The 19,442-nt window shown below is 35.2% G+C and overlaps 1 protein-coding gene across 5 annotated transcripts in view; it reads right to left on the bottom strand.

Annotated features, from left to right (window-relative positions):
• MMS22L (MMS22 like, DNA repair protein) overlaps nucleotides 1–19,442 on the bottom strand; it is a 140,839-nt gene that overhangs the window by 59,391 nt on the left and 62,006 nt on the right. For all 5 annotated transcript variants that reach the window (XM_082475093.1, XM_082475095.1, XM_082475096.1 and 2 more), the window contains one exon: nucleotides 17,783–18,286. In XM_082475093.1, the coding sequence (XP_082331219.1) occupies nucleotides 17,783–18,286 (504 nt within the window). The remainder of the gene's footprint in view (nucleotides 1–17,782; nucleotides 18,287–19,442) is intronic.

Raw genomic sequence — 19,442 nt, 5'->3', positions numbered from 1 at the left:
GCTCATCATCATTCTAAATATTTAAATCTGGAATGGTGGCTGCCTGGACTAGATGTACAACTGTTTTCCAACCCTTCACTATTTTATGCTGGATTCTCCATTTCTTGAACCCAAGATATTTCTTGTTCTTGGCTAAATCCTTCATTTCCCTGAAGGACACACTGTCTGGCAGTATATCTCAAAAGTATAAAACTAGAAGAAAAAAAGCAAGTGGCACAGCTGTATGCAGTATCTCTGGTATGACAGCATTTATGTAAACTTTTGAAAATGCACAATGCAATACTACATATTGGTTTTGGATTCTATTTTGTCATGTTAAATTATCAAAGTTTGTTGTCCTGAAAAGATCAAATGTTTATAGAACATTTAAAAAGTGGGGGGAAAAGATACATTAAAGTTTCAGAGAACAGGAACAGGAAAAAAAAAAACCAAAAACAACAGATGTCGGAAGAAAGAAATGTAGAAAAATATACCAATGACATAGTGCTGTAATTAACAATTCACTAAAGACCCTTACATATGCTTATAAGTGGCTAAGTTTTTATTTTTTATTAGTAAAAGGAATATGTTAAAGATATCAGAAACAACATTAAAAACTTTTGAATGAATATCTATCCACCTAAGCACAAGCTGCTAAAGACTTATAATGTCTCCTTTCTAATTTTTCTGCCACCAATCGTCTCTGCAACATAGTGTGACTGACTTATTGCCATATAATCACATACTTTATTTCGTATAGGGCAATCTCAGAGAAAATTCTGTAAGTGATGTAGAAGAGTTTTAAGAAGAGTCTCTTCAACATTTGGTTATTGATCACAGTGTATTTCTTTGCTTGTATGTCGGCCTCACTATACTGGGGCACTTGAGAGCAGCGATCTCTATTTTCAGCATCTCCGTTTTCTCCAATACCAGCACAAAGTCTGCCACAGCAGGTACTTGCTGGGCACTCAATAAAGGTGGACTGACTGAAAAGTATACTTATTTCTGTTTCATGCAAAGGCACAAAATTAATACAGCCAGAATTCTCTAAGCCGTAAGAAAAAAAAAAGGGGAGGGGAGACACTACTAAGAAACTAGAGTTAATTTATGCTTTCACTTCAAACATAACTGGTATTCTTCTCAGGGAATACCATTGAACCGAACATTCAGAATGGAGCTCTAAAAATCTTAATTTAGAGTGGAAAACTCTGTATCTTAAAATTTACTTGTAATATACATTCTTTCACTTCACTTCTCTGAAACCAATGGATAAGCAGTAATGATAATAAAAGCAATCATCACTTGGGTACTCTGCTAGACACTTGACATATATTATCTCTTTTGGTCTTCAAACCAGTTCTTTAATGTGTATTATTACACACATTTTACAGATTAGAAAAATTGAGGTTCAAAGAGAATACATGACTTACTGAAGATTAAAGTCAAAGAAAAGTGGCAGAGTCAGAATTAAAATTCACATCGGCAACCTTTTGAAAAATACAGTAATTTTTTACTATAAGCAAAAGACATTAATTATTCCAAGTATGATCTGTACATACTAAATGTGTGAAGTGAAAATGTGCTCTGCTGGTTTTGATGCTGGATATATTAATAACTCACAAAATTGAACTACAACTAATATCCTGATTAAATAAACTGAGTAACCCAAATTTTCAACAAGGATCTTGGAAAATCAGATAGTTACAAGAGCCAAGCCAAGTTAAAATCATGTATAGCTCCTAAATGTTTACTGGGGCTAAATAAATTAAGGTTTATTATACAACAAGATACTACATAGCCTTATACAATGTGTATATGTAGAGAGATGTCTTTGATATCCCTTTCATTAAAAAACTAAAGTTGTAGAAGTTTCCAAGGTATAATCCCACGTTTCCCACTTAAAATAAGAGGTGGTAAAAGAGGCAGTGTGGATAAAAGGAGAAGCAACAGCAGTTTAGAAGAACAGTCTACAAAGGGTTAATAGTAGTTCCCTTTATGGGAGGGAGGTTGAGGAGAGGAATGACTTATTTTCTGCAGCATACAATTATATATTATTTATATTCTTTACAGGATACATGAATTTTGATAAAATAAAACTTAAAAAGAGAGGCATTAAAAACTCTCTCTCTAGAGCCTTCCAGTGCTTTAGAAGTTACACTGAAAACTTTATTTTATATTCTGCATTAATAGTAAGAAAAACAGGGCTTAAAGAAAATAGTAGGGAACATATGCTGACAAATGCAGGAAAATTCTTTTTTTAAATTCTGGGAGACAAAAGCTAATTAACCCTTTTACCTGTCACTTCACTCCAAACTCTAGAAGTTTTCTATCTCTAGTTTTCTATAGAGCTACAGTTTTGTTCCAAAGTGGACAAAATTTTTATGTTTATAGTCTAAGGTTTTCTCCTACTAGTTAAAAATTTGCTTCTTTAGGATGTATGTAATTATGTATACATAAACCTTGAATGTAATTAAATCATGGCTCCCAACTTTTTTTTTAAAAAGAGCTATGTCTAAGACTCTTTAAATGATTTGGTTTAAAATATAAAGTATCTTCCACATATAATCAAACATGTCCATAAAGATCAAAGTCTCATTTACAATGTTGTAAGTGGCACCTTTAGAGTTGTGTGGTACACAATTTGTAATACAACAGTTCCCAAGAACCCTACCAAGAGACACATAAAGACATTCATCACAGCTTTGTATCTAATGGTGAAACTTTCAACACAGTATACGTTTTCACCAAGAAATGGTCAAGTAAACTATGGTATATCCACACAGGGGAATATTATGAAGCCACCAAAAATAACGTTGCAAATGTCACTGATATGGAAAGCAACTGATGATAGATTAAGTGAAAAAAGCAGGCCACTACACAGTGTTTAACCCCATTTTTTGTTCTAAAAGTGCATATGAATAGGAAAAGTCTAGAAGGATGTAACAAAATATCAATAGCAGTTCTTCCCCATGATAAGTGACTTTTTAAAAAAAACTTGCTTATATTTTCTAAGTTTTACATCACAAACATATAAAAGCCTAATATTGATTTTTTTTTTTAAAAAAATCACAACTGCAGGAGTAAAATGAAACAAAAGTGTTCTTCACCATAGGGTTTTGCTGAGTTTTGTTTTGTTTTAAATCATTTGACTTATAGGAAAAACCTTTTCCTTCCATCCCACCCCCTCCCTAAGAGGGAGATTTATGCAGCATAAGCTACATAAGCAGGAGTGTATTTCACTTTGTATTTTTATCAAGTATCTTTGAAACTGTGCTAACACTGTGGTTGGTAGTCTGAATTAGATTTTGAAGATTAGTTGTTAGTAAAGTGCTGTTATTTATAAAAATACATAATTGAGAGATCAACCAACCCAACTAAGGCCCCCTGAACAAACACTATTCCAGGAAGAGTATACTGGGCTTTCTTGCTCTGAGTAGTTTCACTTCATAAATGGATTAACTCTTGGTTAACTAGAAAATTCTGGAACAACGAATTTCCCAATAACGATTTTTTTTTAAAAGCAATTCACTGTGAAGTATGCTCTAAAATACCCTTTCCTTTGCATCCTACCACTGGCAGCTTTTCATCGCCAAAGAGTTCCAAATTCCTGGAAGTCTACAGAGGATGCTCTTTTCTTTGGTATCTTTTACTGGTTTCCAGGAAAATGCCGGTAGGAGGCAGCAACGACTGGTGGCAACAGCGGCGGCTCCACTCTGCACAGTAGTTAGCTACTGGCTTCATTCCTCTGTCATTACAGAAGCAAGATGACACTGTTCTCTAATCCAGCCAAACCTGATAAGTACCATCAACCTGTCACTTCCTACATTTCAAATTCTAACATCACAGCATCAAAGAGTTTTTACATTTCGATTTCTTTTGCTGGCAGCAGCCGGTAGCCTCTCATTCTCCCACGGTATTCTAATGCTGCATTTGCACACCGGGGTTACTCCCAGACTGAATAGCAGGTCATCTCCTGCTCACTGAGCTCATCTGTGGCCCATGTGCTAGGCAATTTAGATCCAATCAGCCCTTATTTAGCTCAAGAGTAATGAGCAGCATAGTGACACAGACTTAAGCCTGACCCTCAGGATACTGCTCATCAAGCAGTAAAACTGTGACAAAATCATTCATCTTCCACCCGCTGGCAAGAAATAATACTCGCACTCACTGTATTACTTTTCAAGATAAAAAAAAAAAAGTCCTGAATTTTCATGATGTGAGACATTAATTTGCAGAAAGCTGAATTCCCTTAAACCCCCCTGTTGCTATGAGCTCACCAGGGGGAAATAGGCCTTAGGAGACTGAAATGGAATAAAGAAAATTGCTCTAGCTTTCTTTTCATTTTAAATAAGCCTTAAATCTGACAAGAGATATACTAAAGAGAGAAAAATATACATCGTGTAAGGTAAAGAAGAAACAATTGAAATTAAGAGTTCCAAAGGCTAGTTTCATTCCTTATATTTGTTCTCAATTTTGTTAAAATATAAATAAAATTTGAACCAGAGCAATCGCTCACCCTTCTCCACAAGGTAGATGGAGAAAGGTAAGGAATTGTTCCTTACAGGCCATATCATGGCAAAAGTAAATTCATATCATAAAACAAAAATGTACTCTGATGTTTTCTAAGAAACACATCTAAAAGAAAACAACTTTAGGGTAATTACCAGAAGATGGTGAGGATAGCTAGGAACATTTTTAAACTACAATAAATCTACTTTTCCACAATTTATAGTGCCTTCTGAGGTCTTATTAATCTAAAAATAATGGGATAATTAAGAGATCCGTTTCCTTCTCACTGATACATCACTTCATTAAAAAACAAGTTTAGTGGCTTATTGTACTATATTAAACATAAATACTTAAATTACTTGCCTCCTCACTTGTTTCCTCTGGGTACTTCCCTTTTATAACCAAATGCCACAACGGTAGTCTATCTACCGAGTTTCTTAAGACTGGGTCCACCTACTGAAATCGCAATTTCAGGTCTTTTTATCCACTCCACAGTTGGAAAAGAGTTATCTTTAACAAACCCATCACAAATGGGATTTGCCAGTCTTCAATATATTTATTATAACAATTGGTCTTTGGTTTAAGAAACACAGCCCTGTGTGGTACCATGAAAGAGGACAGTGGCAATGCCTTCCTATAAACTTACTGCTGAATTTCATCCAAAGCTTCAAAGATCTGGGTGGCCTAAATACTTATAGTGAACCATGGGGTTCAGACAAGGAACCACAGTGACATAAGTAAGATTGAGGAAAGTAGCTTTTGCCACATCCCAACGTCTTTTGATTTGTTACCATTTTGCTAAAAAGAAATATTCCAGTGTTTGGTACAGAAAATAATCATGGCATTTCTATTCCCCAAGCTCATCCACTTGCAAAAGAATGAAATGTTTCCTTTCTAGCTCATCCACTTGCAAAAGAATGAAATGTATATTTCTTTTGTCCTTGTCATTTTATCCCAATGTTCATCCCAATTTTTTTCAGTGTTCTTTCACCACTCTTACCTTCCTCTTCCTAATTATGAGAGGTGGAATTTACTGTTTTCATTCAAACTTTGAGAACAACTGTGAATCAGAAGTCATAAAGCTCCATTCATCTACTTCTTGAAAGTAATCTTGAAAAAAAATCTATAATATAAAGCTCTACTCACCTCTTAATTTACTTTTGTAATTTTGGAGATGGGGTTAAATATTAGATCTTACCTAGATTATAACTCGAGATTACAAGACTAGGAGCACAGCAGATAGAAAAAATAGAAGATTAAGAAAAGTGGGTAAGGGTTTCCCTGGTGGTGCAGTGGTTAAGAATCCACCCGCCAATGCAGGCGACACAGGTTAAAGCCCTGGTCTGGTAAGATCCCACATGCCGCGGAGCAACAAGGCCTGTGAGCCACAACTACTGAGCCTGTGTTCTAGAGCTCGCGAGCCACAACTACTGAAGCGCACGCACCACAACTACTGAAGCCTGTGCACCTAGAGCCTGTGCTCTGCAACAAGAGAAGCCACTGTGATGAGAAGCCTGCGCACTGCAACAAAGAGTAGCCCCCACTCACGGCAACTAGAGAAAGCCTGCGCGCAGCAACGAAGACCCAATGCAGCCAAAAATAAAATAAATAAATAAATTCATAAAAAAAAAAAGTGGGTAGGACTAAGAAGTCCATGGACACTTTGGTACCTTTTCTTTGTACCCAGCCTTCTGAAATTCACACAGATGTGCTTTGCTGTGAGTCTAATTTCTTCCATTGTGCTACATTCATTCAAAAGGCCCTTTCAATAAGGAATCTTCCACTCCAGGGAACTACTTTAAATTATTTTATCAATTATTTCCTCCATTCCATTATTTCCATTATTTCAGTTCCCTCTTCCAAATATCTTGCTTCCAACCCAATCCAGATACAGAAGATCTCTACTTTTAGATTCAAAGTGTTCCTGTGGATCCAGCCTCGATGGTGAGGTTCTGGAACCTCTCAAAAACAAGGTAAAAGCTCAAAGGCCCACTTACTCCACCTGTTTCCATATTTTAGTAGGAGAATAGTTTGGTTATAAATATTGAATTGTCAAAATCAAATAAACCTTTCAATTAATTGAGAAGAATGATGAGAAGATGACAGGAGTCTTCCTGTCATCCTCCAGAAGTCCCTTCCGCCCACTGGTGCTTAGAAGACAATAAGCACAGAGTTGAAATTCAGATTATGCGTTAAATCCATTAAATCCATAGCCTGGTTGCACAGATACTGTTCTCTACTTTCGTGTGGATATTGGCAAGAACTGGGGACAAGTATAAATCATTATCAAATAATACTGAATCGTTGAAATAATAAAATATGAAATGGTGAAAAAGTGATGGTTTCAATAAACACTTACATAAGTACCTTTCTCTCTATTTTCTGTCTTTCATGTAATAAATACATGAGTGTATACCATATATGTGCACTTAACTTGTTTACGGATGTATGCCAAGTGCCTATAACATCTGTTATCGTGGTAGGCACTCATAAATATTAGTTGGATTTGCTGAATAATTTGTTTAATGAATATGTATCCTCTGTAAAAAAACAATTACAATACAAAGTAGAAAGCAATAAAGGGCATTAGAGAGAAAGTGTTACGGAAATTCAAAGGAAAGTGAGATTATTCAAGATTGGGGACACATGCATAAGAATACGTAGCTTGGAATAAAGGATAACACTGTTCACATAAAAATAAAACGTAAATGAAGACAACAAACATGTATTGAGAGATTATTATGGTCCATGGTCTGGGTAGGTGCAGCATCTAAGTCAGTGCTGACTGAGAGCTCTGCTGCTGTCCACTGCAGCAGCCACTAACTACCTGTAGTCAGTGAGCACTTGATACGTAACTAGTGTGACAGAGAAGCTGAATTTGTTATTTTATATTCATTAACTTAAATTGTCACACACAGCTAGTGTATATGGACAGCAGAGACCTAAGCAGACTTTCACAGAAATCCTATAAGGTAGGGGCTGTTTTACAAACGTGCAACTGAAGCTTAAAAAAGGTTAAGTAACTTCCCGAGACTGCACTGTTGGCAAGTAGAGGAGGGGTGATTTGATCTCAGGTTTATTGACCCTGAAGTCCCTGTTTTTTATACTATGCTGCAACAGGAAGAACTCTCAAACACTTCCTTAAGAAGCAGAGGAAAAAAAGCACAACTTGCGACTGGGGATTTGTCTACTCTTGCCCGAAATCCCGCCTGCTCCCATGTATGATGCTCCTACATGAAGCTCTCTGACTCCATCTCTAGCTGTGATCTATTTACTTCTAACTTCTGAAACCACCTTTTCCTTCCCCCAAATCCCTCTAAATAAGGGTTTTTTTGGTTTGTTTTTTTCTTTTCCTGTACTCTGCTACTCCACCTCTTTGCCTACTGTAACCAGCACTGACCATTTCTGACTTCTGATCTTAACAATTGCTTTCACTCCTTGAATTTAATCCTTTTCTAATCATTGGTTATCACATAACTGCAGCTTATTCAGTCCTCAGATCTGGCTCTACTGTCCTGGCCATGCTCTGGTCTGAAACTTCAACTGGTTTTGACAGGAAAATTTTAAAAAATGGTAAAAAAGACTTGGAGATTTCTTGGTAATTAGTAGTTCCATTTGACTAAAGTAAAGGAGAACCACAAGAAAAAGCTGCAGAAATAGGTAAAGCCAGACTGTGGATAACTTCGAAAACCATGAAAAGGAATTAGAAATTTTCTCTGGGTCTATTAGGATGTTATTAAAGGTGTTAAAATACAGAATGACATAAGCAGAATTGCTCTCCAAGAAGATAAATGTGGCAAGAGAATATGAGATGAGCAAAAGCACAAATGAAAAAATAAATAGGACTTCATTAAAATTTTAAAAATTTATGCTGCAAAGGACGTTAAGAAAGTGAAAAGATAATCCACAGAATGGGAGAAAATATTTGTGAATCATATATCTGATGAGGGACTTGTATTTAAATATATTAAGAATTCTTATAATTCAGTAACAAAAAGACAAATAACCCAATTTAAAAATGGGCAAAGGGTCCGAATAGGTATTTCTCCACAGAAGACATAATGATCAATAAGCACATGAAAAGCATGTGATCAGCATCACTAGCCACCAAGGAAATGCAAATCAAAACCATAATGAGATACCTACTACCTCACGTCCACTAAGATCACTCAATCAGAAAGACACTTAGCAACCAGTGTTGGTGAGGATGTGGAGAAACTGCAATTCTTATATACTATAAGTGGGAATGTAAAATGGTGCAACGGAAACAGTTTGGCATTTCCTTAAACGGTTAAACAGAGTTATCACATGACCCAGCAATTCTACTCCTAAGTATATTCCCAAGAGAAATAAAAACATGTCCACACAAATGTTCACAGCAACATTATTCATAATAGCCAAAAAGTGCAAACAACCCAATGTTCATCAACTGATGAATAGATAAATAAAATGTGGTATAGTCATACAATGGATTATTTGGTAATAAAAAGAAATAAAGTACTGATACATGCTTTAATATGAATAAACCTTGAAATTATTATTCTAAATGAAAGAAACTAGTCACAAAAAATGATGTGTTGTATGATTCCATTTATATGAAAGGTGCAGAATAGGCAAATCTATAGAGACAGAAAGTAGATTAGTGATTGCTAGGGAAGAGGGGTTGGGGAAATTGGGAGTGACTGCTAATAGGTACAGGATTTCTTTTGGAAGTGACAAACTGTTCTAAAATTGTGGCGAAGGTTGCACAACTCTGTGAATGTACTAAAACCATTAATTATATGGTATGTGAACTTTATCTTAATAAAGCTGGTCAGAAAGTGAATTGTATAAGTGATACACTTCAAAAAAGCCGATTAAAAAAAAAAAGGTGGTTTGAGAAGGGAAGGCACTGGAGGCAGGGAGATTAGGCAAGCATTAATAATAGTCTAAAAATGGAGGAAATGGTAGTGAGAATAAAGAAGGGATGATAAAAGAGAGCCTCCAAAGACATTAAAAAAACCTCTCTCACTCAACTAGATACAGAGAGAAAGGAAGGACATACATACATGTCACATTTCTACCTTTAAAAAATTACTTTTCTTTTTCTACAGCAGCTCATTACTGTCTTAATAACACAGAATCACAATTTCCAATAGTTCTATAATTGTGAGGCAATGTTCATGTTCTCTACAAACCTGACTTTATTTTTACAACAAAGAACCTGATTCATTTACCCATCAAAAAGCCATTTCCTAAACGGCCACTATGTAAAAGGTACTATATTAGGAATGGGTTAAAAACCATCCAAGGTAAGTCCACACACACACACACACACACACGTCCACTGAGGTTCCCCAGCATAAAGTGTAGTACAAAGAAACAATTATATTATGGGTTCTTTTGAAATTAATAATAATGATAATAATAGCAACATCTAACATTTATTGAACACTTACTAATATGCCAGGGACTGTGTTAGACACTTTACATTCCTGATTGATTACATTTAATCCTTAAAGGTTTGTGCTATTATCCTCATTTTACCAATAAGGTTGAGATTTAGACACATAACTTTTCCCTTATAATACATAATACTTTAAAAGAATCACTTTGTACTTAGGCAAGGAGAATTCATACCTATGTAACAGATCTAGTTGGAGACTAAATAAATGACCCAAAATATTAACTCCTATACATGAAAAATTAAGTAGATAACTTATGTTTCAGCAAAACACAAAAAAGGTACACAAACATTTCCAAGTTATTAGGGTGAGTTGATATTACTGCATGAATTTATAAAATATGTTAACATAAAAGGGCCATAGTAAACACACGTTGCAAAATTCAAGCCTGGTAAAGAGTAAATAAGCAAACAAACAAAAAAGCTAATTCATAGTACATATGTAAAAATCTCAGTTGAAAGATACATGAAATATTTAATGATGAAGAGAAATAGTTACATTTTATATATTTCCAAAATACTAATACTAGTACATCCCCTTAGAGATGCTTTCTCTGAAGCAACCAAAACTGGTAGATTGATCACTCTTAGTGGGCAACACAACTATCTGATTTTTCAAATAAAAACTGGAAATATATTTTTCCATGGAGCATATTCATGTGTTCCCTCTCAAATTATGAGAACACTGCCCTAAAAATTGGCATAAAATCAAATCAAAATCTGCATCAAATATATTTCACATAGTATAAATGATGTACATATGTATATACATGACACACATACACACATATGTACATATACATAGATATATGTTCATATATATACATGATGAAACAGCAGATCAGCAGATATTTTGGGCAATCAGGATATACCAATCAAACTTTGCAAATAAATAACTCATAATAATTTGATTATTTAAAAAATCACATTAATTTCAAAGTTGTTTTGTAGTAAGCCATTCTTCAATAATTAGAAGCTGTAACCCATTATACTAACAGAACACCCAACAACAAAAGGAGGAAAAGTCTTGCATGCTGTCAAGAGTCCCCTTTCTATTTTTCCTGAAAAATCATGTAAATTATTTGGCAATCAGCAGAGCCTCACAAGAATATTTCCACTTGTACTACCTCCTTCCCTACCCAGAAAATTCCCAGTTATCTCTCCAAAGGAAAGATTAAAAAAATTTTTTTTTTGTTTAGAATAAATGATACCATACCGATAAAGGTTAAAATAACTACTGAGCGTGGAAAATATTTGAGGGGAATGATATACACAGTTTTTCTGTGCACATGTGTGTGCGCACGTGCGCACACACAAACACACACACACCCATCCCAAATGTCAAAAAAGATGTATAACAAACAGATGAACCTGCAAGTTCGTGGAAAAAGAAAAGGATTTAAAAATATATGTATTTTCAAAATGTATTTTGAAGCCAGGAAAAAGAATCTTAAACCTTTTAAGGAGTTGCACTTGAGCATGTACAGTATCAAAAACAGGTAATCATCCCTTCTGAATTATTTCTTAGTCTCCACATTTAACATCTTCGACAAGTTTTCAGCTGCCTTTAGACTTCTTTGAAACTAGGCTCTTGTTTAATATAAAATAGGATGTCAGTTGATCAATATCCATTTGGCTTAAATTCTTAAGTCCACAACCCCCCTTAAGTGGTAGAACAAACAGGTACAAGGCCTGAAAATTTATTGTTTCTTTTTAAACTCCGAATGATATTTGCAGATGCCAAAAGGCATTTTGAAATCACTCCACCCCTACTTCAGTAAAAATGAAAAAGGGGGATGGGGAGGAGAGAGACTCTCATGAGGCCTTGTATGTCAAGTTTTTGCCCAGAGCTAATTTTCATAGCTGTGTTATAAAACCCTGAAAATGGAGGTTTGTAATGGAAATGCTGACAGACCCTTAACTATAGCAGCATGAATGGATATAATTAAAGAAAAGCTTTTGGCTACACCTAACTCCACAAATTAAAGACTGCCATTTTTATATTAACCTCAAATAACAGCCAAGTGAGAACTAGAAATGTGATTTCAGAAAGGTAATGTGAAATGTTAAAGATGACTGCTCAAACTATTTGACTTTCGGAGTTTTAAACACAGAGGCATTTAGTTAACATAACCAAGTCAGTATTTTCATAATGCTACTTAATCAGCGATAGAGAACGCTCTGGTGAGCCAGCAGCTCCAGTTAGCAGAAAGTGGCATATGAAGTTATTATTTCTTAACAGCCTAGAGGGAGCCGCTTCTCCCTTTAATCAGTGATCTTAGTTCCTTCCTACTTATAATTTCTCTGTCATACAGTTATAAAACTATTACCCAGTTCAACACACACAGGCACACATCCTGCACACACATTTATGCAGGGACCGGTACCTTATTCCCACCTGAATTACAAAACAGAAGAGATTGCTAAGGTAAAGTATTTCATTCTTTCCCTTGTCAGGGATGCAGCCAGGAATAAATATCATCAATCTATGTAAGCCATCTTCCCTATCTAAACCAAAATTCAAAGAATTTAGCTGTGTTCTTAACTTAAAAGGAAAAAAAAAAAGCCTATGCTTTAATTTTTAACAACTATTCAAATTATTTTTAAACTTTCTAATAGTATTAGTAGGAAAAATATTATAGGATACCTAAAAGATGCCTAAGAAAAGATCTTCAGTGAAGTTTCAGATTTTGGGTTAAGAAATTGGGAACACATCTCTATGATCAAATACCTAGAGGATTTTTCTTGTGTCTCCCCTCCCTGTCTCCCCCCTTCCTTCTTTCTTTCCTTTTAGGGTAAACAATTCTGAATGATCTCTGGGGCCCCTTTTCCCCCAAAGATCCCAAACTAAAAGCAAGTCTGTCTTGACAATACATGCCTTGGAAGGAAGTACTGAAGATTGATGTAATGAAATAAAACTATGCAGGTCACAGTCCCTCTTACTATACACTGCAATCAGCCTCATTGAAGGACTGTGTGCAAATTACTATGCAAGCTTCAGAAATTTAAAAGATGGCAGTGCCTAAACCATGACAGCATTAATAATGACCTATACATTACTACACCATTCTTATTCACACATTGATCTCATACTGCTCGATAACTTTGGCAACAGAAGTTCTACATGATTTCACATTCTCTTACAGCAATTGTTTTTGATCATAGTTAACCAGTATAAAACAAAACCAAAAATAAACATTTGTACAAGGAATTAAATGTTACCAACATAAATAGTTGTGTCCTTTTTGTCATTGGTTAGTCCTGAAGAACAACAACATACTGCTTGCCCCCTGGTCAATATGACAGCAAATTACAATCTCAAACCAGATCTCATTTAAAAGAAATTACTAATACAAATGTAAAGTTACTCTCACTTTATATAATTGAGAGTTGTCACTATGCCTCTTGATTCTGACCTCTGTACTTCTGAATACATGGATTAACAGAGATGCATTATAGTTTACAAGGTACTTGGCAAGCAATATTTTCGCAACACTCTTGAGATTGCCTCGGCTCTAATGCTAAAAACTTCTACTAAATTGAATTTCAACGGCAACAATTTGTTTTTTTACCACAAGTGAAATTTAGATGGTTGAAGTGGTGCTAATAATAAATCAAAGATAAATTATTATTATAAACAAAACGTGATTTACTTGTCTCCACACCTCTTTGTGATTTATTATTCCAACTAATGACTCATTAAAAATATATGTAACTTGCAAAATTATAAAAACAAAGTAATCAAAAGCCTCAATAAGAAATTACCCTTTTTGTTTCCACAGCAAAAATAAAAGGTAAAAGCACTCAGAAGTATACATGAGTAGTGGTAATACTTTCAGGTTTGCCAACAGATTTCATTCATCTAATTACTTCCTAATTTATAAAAACTGTAGTGGTATGCTTAGTGTCTGTTTAGTTATTTGTAAACTATTATAAAGACAGTGTAAGACGGCAGCTATGGTATAGGGGTTAGAGTCTGAGGGGTGATTCTGAAACAACTGTGTTATTTTAGGTAAATTACAAAAAGTAAAAAGTCTCCATGTTTCCATTTCTTCATCTATAAACAGGGATGACAGGATTGGTAAAGAAATAAATGAGATAGTATTTATAAACTGTACATCTTTTAAGAATACAAGAATTATTCTTGTGTTTCTAGTTACTACTTTTGAAGAATGACCAAAAAAGTTCCAGTTAAGAGCTTGAAGACAGAAAGTCAGTAAATAAAGAAAAAATAATTTCCTATTTATTACTTTCATTGTATTTCCATTTTTAAAGCCTCTCCAACCTTCAAAATAAATCTCCTTCTTCCATTACCAAGTTTCCATTAACATTTTTAATCTTGGAATGCATATTTTCTAAATATACTCCATACACTAATCTAAAAATGAGAAAGGAGGCTTTCTCATACACCATCAGGGAGACTGAAATTGGTGCAAAATTTTTTAAATTAAATGGGATGATTAAACGGGACTGGAATATCCACCCACATTTAAAATGCACATACACTAATTCACTCTTAGGAATTAATCTACAGATATACCTTCACAAGTACACAGAGAATGCATATGTAAAAATGTTAAAACTGTGTTTATAATAACAAAATGGTAAATAATATAAATTTCCATTATTTGGGGATTGGCTAAATAAAGTTTGGTACATCCATATAATGAAACACTAAGTAGCCATTAAAAAGAACTAGATAGGTCTCCATATACTAACATGAAGAGCTGTCTAGGAAATATTAAGTGAAAAAATGAAGTTGCAGAACAAAGATCATCTCTTTTGTGTTTTAAGCCTATGAATGGGAAGAAGTCTGGAAGGTTCTATAATAAACCATTTTAATCTATGGAGTAGAAATAGAGCATCACTGAGGTTGGACCAGATAATTCTTTGTTGCGTGGGCTGTCCTGTACATTGTAGGCTATTTATGTAGCAGTATCCCTGACCTCCACCCACTAGATGCTGGGTAGCACCCCTCATACATGTGACAATCAAAAACTTCTCCAGACACTGCCCAATGTCCCCTGGGGGACAAACTCACCCCTAGGTGAGAACCATTGAATAGAGAATAAAGGAGTGAAGTTGGGGAGAGGAACTTTTACTTGTCACCTTATACCTCATTTTTTTTTTCTTTTACCATTTTTACCATGACAACATACTACATTTGCAATTTAAAGAAAAATTCCAGGGACTTCCCTGGTAGCACAGTGGTTAAGAATCCGCCTGCCAATGTAGGGGACACGGGTTCCAGCCTTGGTCTGGGAAGATCCCACATGCCGTGGAGCAACTTAGCCCGTGTGCCACAACTACTGAGCCTGCGCTCTAGAGCCCATGAGCCACAACTACTGAGCCCGCATGCCACAACTACGGAAGCCCGCATGCCTAGAGCCCGTGCTGTGCAACAAGAGAAGCCACTGCAATGAGAAGCCTGCTGACTGCAATGAAGAGTAGCCCCCGATCTCCGCCACTAGAGAAAGTCCATGTGCAGCAACAAAGACCCAACAAGCCATCAATAAATAAATAAATAAATGAATGAATGAATGAATGAATGAATGAATGTTCCTTAAAAAAAAAAAAAAAAGAAAAATTTCACAACAAAAGAAGATTCCTCCACACTGCCTCACTGCTCTCCGAGCTACTGGATTGGCCAAAAAGTTCGTTCAGGTTTTCCGAACAAACTTTTTGGTCAACCCAATACTTTGAAGAACCTGAAAAAAAAAGCTTCCTTCAAATTTCTAACTAAAAAATTAAATAGTATTTGTAAGATATGAATCTTTGTTTTAAAAAAAAACATATATAAGAAACAATACAATTGTTAAGACAAATAAAAAAGACTTGTCTATCTTCAATGGAAAAGGTAGAAAGATATATAGATTCTGCCACTTGGTTCCATGACTGCATCTTCCCAAGATGCCCAAACTCTCACGTCATTTTCTACTCCTTTGCCCAGACTGCAGCACTATCACCAGGATGGTTTAGACCAGCTCCCTCCTCTTCCTTCTTGTTTTGTATATTCAGACAAATATAAACAAACAAACCAAAAATGGTACCAGAAATATGGAAATTCCTAATTCTGCCCAAGAAGCACAGGAAAGTACTACTTACCACTTATTTAAAAATTAAACAAACAGAATAAATTTGGCACTTGGAAAAGTATAATATCTGCTAATAAACTCTACTAGACTAAGAAAGAACAAATGTACTTCGTGGAGAAGATCCAGAATCAGTAAAAGCTTCTTCTAATGAAGTTGGCTATTCATTTACTTATCCATTTATCTATCCATCCACCTAAAAATTTGATACAGCTTACATTGGGGGATAAGGGGATGATTATCTGATCAAGAACTAGAGTACATAAATATAAAAACTACACAAAATCTAAAGAGTGAAAACCCGTGGATTAATCTGTATGAACACACAGCCCAACATAAAGCAAATTAAGAAAATTAGTAATAAATGAAACTCGTAATGAATAAATGTCCAAAATTCAGAAATTTCATCAAGTTTACTATCTTTGAAAAACAGATGCTACTTTTGTAATGTGCAGCTAAGAAGAGGGAAGCAGTCTCTTCATTAACTTCAGACATGATTTTAAATAAAATCATATTTTTATACCTAACTTTTACACAACTTTTTAGTGACAGTGACTAACTGCACTGAGTGGTAGTATCTAACTTCTCAAGAACATGTACTTTAAAGGTGAAACTGTTATGTAAAAAGGGCCTTATAGGCAATAAATGTCATAATCACTGTTCTTAGCCATTATTGTTTGGGTCGGAGCGTTATCTGCACATTTGCATAATTTAAGTGGATCTGAGAACAGTAAGTTTTGTATAGATGACTAGTGTTATAAATAGAACAATCCTATCTTTTTTTAAAAAATAAATTTATTTATTTATTTTTGGCTGTGTTGGGTCTTCATTGCTGCGTGCGGGCTTTCTCTAGTTGTGGCGAGCGGGAGCTACTCTTTGTTGCGGTGTGCAGGCTTCTCATTACGGTGGCCTCTCTTGTTGCGGAGCACAGGCTCTAGGTGTGTGGGCTTCAGTAGTTGTGGCACGTGGGCTCAGTAGTTGTGGCACATGGGCTCAGTAGTTGTGGCGTGCAGGCTCAGTAGTTTTGGTGCACAGGCTTAGTTGCTCTGAAGCACGTGGGATCTTCCTGGACCAGGGCTCGAACCCGTGTCCCCTGCATTGGCAGGCGGATTCTTAACCACTGTGCCACCAGGGAAGCCCCGAACAACCCTATCTTAATCTTAGAATAAACTATTTCAGCTGGAAGTATTGTACTGGCCAAAAAGTTCTTTTGGGTTTTCCTATAAGATCTTTTGGAAAAACCCAAACAAATTTTTTGGCCAACCCAATATTTCATGCATTTGAGGCTGCAACTCTGCAGCAAAATATTTAAAGAAACTTACTTTTTTTTTAATGGTACAATGTGGCCAAAATCTCCTTATGCACACAAAACTGCATATGTTTCAATGAAAGCCACCTCAGATTTGAGCTCATGGTCTTGCTTAGAATGTCTGAAATATCCCTCTGGATAATAATGCTCTTCCAGGAGAGGTAGAGAGGAAAGAAGGGGCCAAGAGGCATGGCTCTTGGACTACACCAGCGCTACTCTTGGTTTAGTTTAGTTTTATGTGTTTGCACATAAGCTTTCTTTCAAAGAAGCACTGTTTGCAAGGACTGTTTGAAAACTACTGATTTATGTTACATTGCAGTCAAACTCCTTTAACTCCTCTCTTTACAACTGAATTTCATGAGTATGTCAAAAGGAAAACTTTAATATAGAATCAACACAGGTGATGATATAAAGCATATCAACAAATTAGAACGTTACTGGAAAGCATACCTGATTCTGGCCAGAACAGCTTGTAGAAAGCTCAACACTGTCCGAAGTTCAGATTCTTGACAAGCTCGTAGAAGCATACTAAAGCCATCATTAAGCAGTTTTTCATGGGAAGGATGCAAGCAATGGCTAGTCTCAAACACTTCTTGAACACCATCAATATATATGGAAAGAAGTGACCAGAGAGTCTGTCTTTGTCCCATTTCATCATTCTTAGATACCAAGAACTCCTTTGCTTTCTCCCGGAAAGCACCTGAAAATATCTCAGCCAAAACACTGATGTCCAGGTTTTTCTGGGTGTACATCAAGAGGAAGGCCATCTGACCCTTCCAAATGAGAGGAGATGTTATAAAGGCAGGCCTGAGGAAATTTAGGAGGCCTAAAACATGACTTGCTACATCTTCCACCTCTGACACACATGCTAACAGTAGAAAAAGGCTGAAAAAGTTTTGCAGACCAACTTCAGTTAGTTCTTCCATTCTTTTTTGATGGAATTTAGAATATATCCTGTAAAACAAAAAGCTGAATTAATAAAATTGTTTCATTCACAAAAATGCATCTTTCAAAATAACATTTCACTCAATACTCATGACAGTCTCATTACTTTAAATTGTTATTTATTTCTACATAATGGTGCTATTGTGTCACTTTTCCTGCTTAGAAAACAACCTCACAGAACACCACTGTCCCCCCTTATCTTCAAATTTCTCAAGGATGCAGCAAGCAACTATAAGTGAATCAAAGGATTCAGTGGCTTTCCCCAAAGGACAGTAAAAATGTTCTTTTCATATAGTACATGGCTTTTCCTTTTATTTTAGTCCCCCCATTACCTTTCTCTTTAAATTCTTATTGACAAATAAAAAAGAATATATAATCCTTTTAAGTACAACTTGTTGCACTTAATAGAAATCTTAACAGGGCAATTTTATGTAACAATTTTCCTTAAACCCTTTCTCCCTCTACCCTTCACAAAGACTTGGCTCTTGCTATACTTATATGTTAAGACAATTCAAAACTCTGGAAAAATTATTTTTACCTACTTACAAAGAAAACTTGTTAGTGTTCAAATATCCAAGACTAGCCATTTAAAAAGCTGCTGTCAATACTATTTAATACAATTTAAAAGTTGATGTACTTTTCTTTCATCAATTAAGGGATTAGAATTGAAAACCATTTTGAATCTTACTTATGGATTGTTAAACTTCTTTGTAACTTCTATAATTGGTTTATTCAGGACAGAAATGATTAATGCTTATGAGAGGTTAAATGTTTATTTATAAACAATGAAGCTGATAAGCTCCTGAAAGTAAAGATCTGCTTAATTATCTTTATATCCTCCATCATGCCCATAATAGTGCTTGGTAGAGAGACTTGTTATTGAATTCCAATTTCTTTTAGCAATAAAGTTCTGAGTATTATGTCTTCCATAAAATGATTTAAGATTCAAAAACAAACTGGCAAACAGAACAAAATTAAAAAACTACTGTTTGAGCTACCTAATTACTTGGAGGTTTAACAAAGACACTACCATTAAAAAAAAAAAGTATATTCTAAATAAAAAATCCGAACTGTATCACCATAACCTTGCAAGAATTATTCACTGTGTGAATCAAACAGGAATTTCATGTAGTGATTCTTGAGAAGTCTCTACCGAAGATAAAAA

The sequence above is a fragment of the Balaenoptera physalus genome (assembly GCF_965194825.1).
Source record: "Balaenoptera physalus genome assembly, chromosome: 9".
NCBI lineage: Eukaryota > Metazoa > Chordata > Mammalia > Artiodactyla > Balaenopteridae > Balaenoptera > Balaenoptera physalus.
The sequence above is the reverse complement of the archived record's forward strand: the minus strand, read 5'-3'. Positions and strand labels throughout refer to the sequence as shown.